General features: G+C 38.2%; 1 protein-coding gene across 1 annotated transcript in view; it reads right to left on the bottom strand.

Annotated features, from left to right (window-relative positions):
* Positions 1-6669, bottom strand: part of CPA6 (carboxypeptidase A6) — a 544128-nt gene that overhangs the window by 107499 nt on the left and 429960 nt on the right. Inside the window, exons 7-8 of the mRNA XM_007949714.2 lie at positions 2798-2908; positions 1878-1968 (exon numbers count right to left, since the gene is read on the bottom strand). Of these exons, the coding sequence (XP_007947905.2) occupies positions 1878-1968; positions 2798-2908 (202 nt within the window). The remainder of the gene's footprint in view (positions 1-1877; positions 1969-2797; positions 2909-6669) is intronic.

The raw sequence follows: 6669 nt of genomic DNA, 5'->3' as shown, positions 1-6669 counted from the left end.
ACACACATATATATATACACACACACACATATATATATATACATATACATATATATATTATGTTTTAGAGACATTCTTTCTGCTATGCTAAAGGTGCTTCATCTTATTTGACAATTCTAATCAACTGAGTCACCATCTGGCTGTCAGTTTGTCATACTGTGGTGGCTTGCATGTTGCTGTGATGCTAGAAGCTATGCTACCAGTATTTTGAATATCAGTGGTGTCACCCATAGTGGACAGGTTTCAGTGGAGTGTGCAGACTGACCGGGAAGAAAAGCAAACCAAATCCACTACCATCAAGTCAATTCTGACTCATAGTGACCCCTCATTGGGTTGCCAAGATGGTAAATCTTCATGGAAGTAGATTGCCTCATCTTCCTTCTGTGGAGCAGCTGGTGGGTTTGATCCACCAGCCTTCTGGTTAGCAGTCAAATTCCCTGACAATCTACTTCAGAAAATTAGCTAATGAAAATCTTACACATCACAACAGAATATTGTCTGATATAGTGCTGCAAGATGAGCCCACTAGGTTGGAAGACACTCAAAATACACAGTGGCTGCAACAATAGACTTAAGCATACCAATGATGATGAAGATGGTGTAAGACTGGGCAAGGTTTTATTCTTTTCTGCATAGGGTTTCCATGAGTCAGAGCCAACTTGAGGCAACTAACAACACGACACCACTACATTGCTTGGGGGTAGTTGCTTGGAGGGGTGTGTGGAAGAAGTGGAAGTCCACAATCAGTTGCTTTGTCTGCCATTGGTGGAGATGGAGGATTAGACTCTAGCACAGAACCCAGAGCATTATGGAATAAATGAATTTGTGAAGAGCCTCATTTTTAAAGGACTACAGGATGGCTTTCTATGACAGCAGGGTCTATTTTCTGAGGGAGCTAAGGAAGGACACTATAAAGGGCAACTCTTTACAACTAAAATTTGACAATATTTTCCCCTTCCCTTCTTCCTGCTGCAAGTATAGTAGTCATGGCTACTGTTATCATTTTTTTCCTGCTACCTATCTGCTGCTTTATTCTGTAAAAGGCGTTCCTTCCTTAACTGTTTCAAGACTGAATTATTTTCTGCTTTGATTTTTTGTTGAAACCATGTGTTTTCAGTAATAGAAGGCATTCTGAATGAAATGAAAATTATTTTTTTTGATGTGATTTGGGTTTTGATATAATTAGTAGGGCATATATGTCCCAAGGGTCTCTGATGCTGAATTGGTGGGATTTGGCTCATTTCTTCAGATGCATGCAGTTATGCAGGCCCCCACCAGATGGCAGCAGACACTAAAAGTGGGATAGCAGCTTCCCATTAAATCCTAGAGGTGGAAAATGTAAGTGGGCACTATATGTCCCATAAGTCACAAAAGGGTCATTCCATGTTAAAATGAAACATGGAATACAGCAGAAATATATTTGCGGTGTGAGTGGCCAATAAGTGAATGACTGACAGATTAGTAGATTACAGACAAGGATTTGACAGTTTTGATCACCATTGACAGATGAAGGCAGGATCAGTATTACCCTTAGTAAAAAGATGAAAACACTTAACTAGATTTATATCACAAACCACAGTTGTGTTTTAGTTTTGTGAATGACAAATATTCCTCAGTTTCCTGCTTTTACATCTGTGCTTAAATTTTCAGGACTGGATTGACAGATTTAGATCCTTGATTTTTATGTATTTTTAAAGAAAATCCTTCTATTTTCTTTGACAAATTACAGCTCTAATGTACAGATCTCTGTCTTTCTATATTAGATTTTCACATGCAGGAAAACATCAGTCTTGCATTAGACTCTAAAGGCCTCATCATTTTGCAGAATGAAACCTATGCAAACCTGATGGTCCCAATCCCAATTAGCCCACGCTTACCGCACCATTTCACCTTCCAGTTCCGATTGGCATCAACTCCGCGGCAGCGAAACCTCGAGCTCCTTGACCTTGTTTTCCTCCAAAATCGATCCTAGACATAATTAGGAAAACAGGTACAGAGAAAATACTTAAGTAATTATTCATATGTCTTTGTGTGGCTCAATTAGTTAACTAATCACACCACTGAGGTGAGAGGGCTTGAATACATTATTCTGGTAGTATGAAGAAAACCGAATTAATAGCAAAGACCTCAGTTCATGCTCTAATTTTTTTTGTTTGGCCTCATTTATTCACAGGCAAAATGAATAGGCTGTATTAGACTAGTGATTTTTCACATTTTATTTGGCACTGCTGCCTTTCCCTTAAAAGCCTTTTGTTTAAATGAAATGCAAAAGACAAACATGTTAACAAAATCAGAAATGCTGCTGCCCTGATTGGGAAGGGAGTGGAGGCCTCTTTTAAATCTGTATGTGTATATATACACATGAAAACACTTAACTGGATTTATATAGAAAACATTTGCTGTTTCCATGTTTAACACATATACTTCATTGATTTAATTACATTCATCAGGTTGTACAACTATCACCACTGAGCTTCTGTTAAGGGTGATGGAAGAATTTAGAAATTAATATTGGTTGAGGACACATTTTTACCTCTGGAATCAGGCTGACTGCCTACCAAGGCTCTTTCTTGGTCTATACCCATTGCCGTGGAGTCGAATCTGACACATAGCGACCCCTCCATGGGTTTCCGAGGCAGTATCACTATGGAAGTAGATTGCCCAACCTTCCTTCCAAGGAGTGGCTGGTGGGTTTGAAATGCCAGCCTTCTGGTTAGCAGTCAAATGCCTTAGGCACTATGCCACCAGAGTGATTTATTTAGTCTGTCTTGTCAATTGGATAGGCAAAGTGACTTACGTTGGTCCAGCTAAAATGATATCCATCAACATTAAATACAGGCATTATGTAGAAATACAGATGATTCAACATTTTTCTCATGGCTGGGTCACTCCGATATGTTAGAAGAGCCTAAAAGACAAGGGTGACATTTTTTTTCCCCTTACAAACTGATCTTATAATACAGGTTTAGAAAAATAAAAAGTATAAGTAATTCTTTCCATCTGTGAGAAACGTCAAATATGTTGGATTAAAATGCAATTAGCTTGAACCTTGAAAACATTATGCAGAGTGAAATAAGTCACAAAAGGACAAATATTATATGATCTCACTTATAGGAAGTAGGCAAATATACAGACACCAATACTTATTAATGGTTACCGGGGTGGGAGAGAGGAGAAAAGGAAGAATCTTGCTTAGGGGGCAGAGTTTCTGTTAGTGGGGGTGGAATAATATGGAAATGGATAGTGGTGGTGGTTGAACAACAAAATGAACATATCCAATCTCACTGAACATGTAAAAATTGTTGATTTGGAAAATTTTTTGTTATATATATTTCACCACAATAAAACAGTTTTGAAAAAACAATCAGCTAACACAAGTATTACATGGTGACATTATACATTCTGTATTGAGACTTTTATCTCAAACTGTTTATTACCTATATCATTTTAGCAAAGCTGGCAAAACATTAATTGGGTAGCATCTTTTATTTCAGATATGGATAAATTTCAGGGCTAATTAAAAAAGCAACAATTTATATGCTTGGGTATAATCAGTCCTTTTTTGGATTCCAAACAACTGTGGACAAAATATCTAACTAGGTATTAACTAGATATATTTGATATTCTTACATGTCTTAGAAGAACACACAGAAATTTGTAACAATGATTTTGTCTTTGGGGAGCAGCACTGGGGGATGCTATGTGGGAAGATGAATTACTTTTTATTTGAACTACTTGAAATTTTTACCAGATTAAAAACACTATTCAAAATGAAAGAATTCTTAAGTGATGTGGATACCACCTTGAAAAATTCAATCACTGGAATTTCATTCTTCTTTTACATCTAGTTAAGTAGCATTTCTGAACCTACCAAAGCAGCATTCTGTATTTACATGCTGAGAATTCTATTCATAGAGAGAAATCCAATAACAGAATTTATTATTATAAACTATCACTATGTTTGGCAGTAAGATTAGGCAACCTACTTCCATAGAGATGCCACCTTGGAAACCCAACGAGGGGTCACTATGAGTCGAATTGACTCAACGGCAGTGTTTTTTTTTTTTTTTTCTTTATCACCATGTTAGAAATAGTATTAATAATATAGGAGTTTATTCAAGAACATAAAAGAGTTGTGCATAATTTTATCAAGTATTAAAAATAAATTATGGGAATAACTTGAGTTGATAAACAATATAATTCTTCCTTGTTCTCCTCTTGTTTAAGGCTTAATAATAATTTATTGACCAAACAGCTTCAATAGAACTTTCATATTCCCATGAATTTCAAATAATTTTCTATTGCCTCAATCTAAAGAGAAATTCCTATATGTGGTCAGTTGTACACATTCCAAAATATTATTTCATTCTATCTTAGGCTGGGTTCTCTAGAGAAGCAAAACCAGAGAAGAATATACAAATATACATGCAGACATACATATTGTGATATTTGAAGTTGTGTGTCAACTTGGCTGCACCACAATTCTGAGTGGTTTAAGCAGTTGGGATGTGGGTTATCCCCATGATGAGATTGGATGTATATGTTATGAGCAGCCAATCCATTGAAAGGGAGTTTCCCTAGGGGTGTGGCCTGTTTCCAATATATTTATGGACATTCTAGGAAAATGGGCACTCTTCTGTGGACTGGGATCCTGTTGTGCTGGCTACAACTGTCTGTGAGCAAGCAATTCACCATTTGGCCTGGTGATCTTGGATTCATCATTAGTTGGAGTCAACAGCTGGTATACTGCCTGCCAACCTTGAGCTCATCAGCCCCTGCAGCTGTGTGAGTTGGGAAAAGCCTCCAGCTTGACATATGATCCAAGAACTTGGGGCTTGCTAGCTTCTATAAGTGTGTGAGCCATTTTCCTGAGATAAATTTCTCTCTCCAAATATAAGCTTTACCAGTTTGGCTTCTCTAGAGAACACAGCTTAACACACACACACACACACACATATACATACATACATACACACACATACACACATATAAAGTCTCATGTCTGTGGGTCAGACATCAGGCTGGAAGCGTCTGTTGACTCACATAGCTGCAGGAGCTGATGAACCCAAGATAAGCAGGCAGTAAAGCACGTTGCTGGCTATGGAGGCTGACAAATGCAAGGTTGGCAAGTAAGATGGCAGGTTGCTAGCTCACAGGCTGCAAAGCAACAGTCCCAAGATTGGCAGGCAATATGGCAGGCCACTGGTTCAAGTTCAAAGAACCAGAGGTCAGATGATGATGAGTCAGAAGCAGGATCCAGATGGAGCAAAAAGCCAGAGTGCTTTGTTAGATCATCAGTATTTATTGGAACCAGGCCACATCCCTGAGGAAACACCTATTCAATTGATTGGTGGATCATAGCAGATCTCATCATGGAGGAGATTTCATTATGAAGGACGATTACATCAAAACTGAAGACCACTGAGAATCATGGCCCAGCCAAGTTAACACACATTTTAACCATCATAGTCCACCCCTTCTTAACTTGGCACCTATACACATCTCCTTAAGCTATACATAATTTCTAAGTAAAGACAATTATAAAGTCATACTTGCACCTAACATGATACAACTAACATGCATACAACAGAAAATCTATCAGCCTCATTTATATCTTATATTTTACAAGTGACAGAAATAATATTTTATGCACATACATAAGAAAGAAATACAACAATCACAGTCCTTGTTTCTGCAACTAGTCACATGCTCATAGCTGGTATTTACAACTACCTTCTTCCATCACCCATTCTATATTCCCTTTGCCCTCAGCAAACACCTGAGCTGGTTGTGGTTTTTTGCCTGGTGGGGTGATCCAAACCTTCATTCCTAAAGGGTCTGGGCCATTAGTAGTTATGTCAGAAATGGGTTGCTGTAGTTTCATTGACTTTAATCACAGGGCATGGTAATACTAAAAGGTGTCCTAAGGAATCTCCTGTATTCCAGATACACTCTTTTTTTTAACCTCCCTTATATAATATAAATCCAAATTTCCCCTTGGTAATCCGAATCAATTATACCAGACAAAACAGTAACTAATTTCTTTGCCTGTTGATCCAGAGGCATGAGGAGCCCAAAATGACCAGGTGGCATTCTTAACTTCCAGTTCAAGGGAATCAGTATTGTGTCTCTAAGTGGGAGTATTCTTCCATTTGGAACTAAGACCTCCAGACCCACAGAGTACAGGTTTACAGGGACAAGAAGAAAAAATTTTGCAAGTGAGTCACTAGGAGTTATAGTGATGGGGCCACTCCCATTTCCACCCTTTGGTTCTTGGACCCATGAATCCTGGATATTGGAGAAACAGTACCATATATTGGACACTCGTTTAGAGCCCTAAACAGCCTCTTGAAGAAGATTTCCTCAACCCTGAAAGGTATTGCCACTTAGATGGTGCTATAATTGTATCTTTAGAAGGTCATTCCATCGTTCTATCAGGACAGCTGCTTGAGGATGATGGGGAACATGGCAATGCCAATGAATTCCATGAGTATGTGCCCACTGTACTTCATTTGCCATGCAGTGAGTCTCTTGATTTGAGGCAGTGCTGTGTGGGATACCAAGATGGTACATAAGGCATTCTTTTTTTTTAGGATTTGGGTGAAGATTTACAGAGTAAATTCACTTTTCATACAGCAGTTCACATATACTTTGTCTCATGTCATTGAC

The sequence above is a fragment of the Orycteropus afer genome, unplaced genomic scaffold (genome assembly GCF_000298275.1).
Source record: "Orycteropus afer afer isolate SDZICR_OR568_19922 unplaced genomic scaffold, OryAfe1.0 scaffold00252, whole genome shotgun sequence".
Lineage (NCBI taxonomy): Eukaryota > Metazoa > Chordata > Mammalia > Tubulidentata > Orycteropodidae > Orycteropus > Orycteropus afer.
This window is presented reverse-complemented; position numbering and strand designations above follow the sequence as displayed.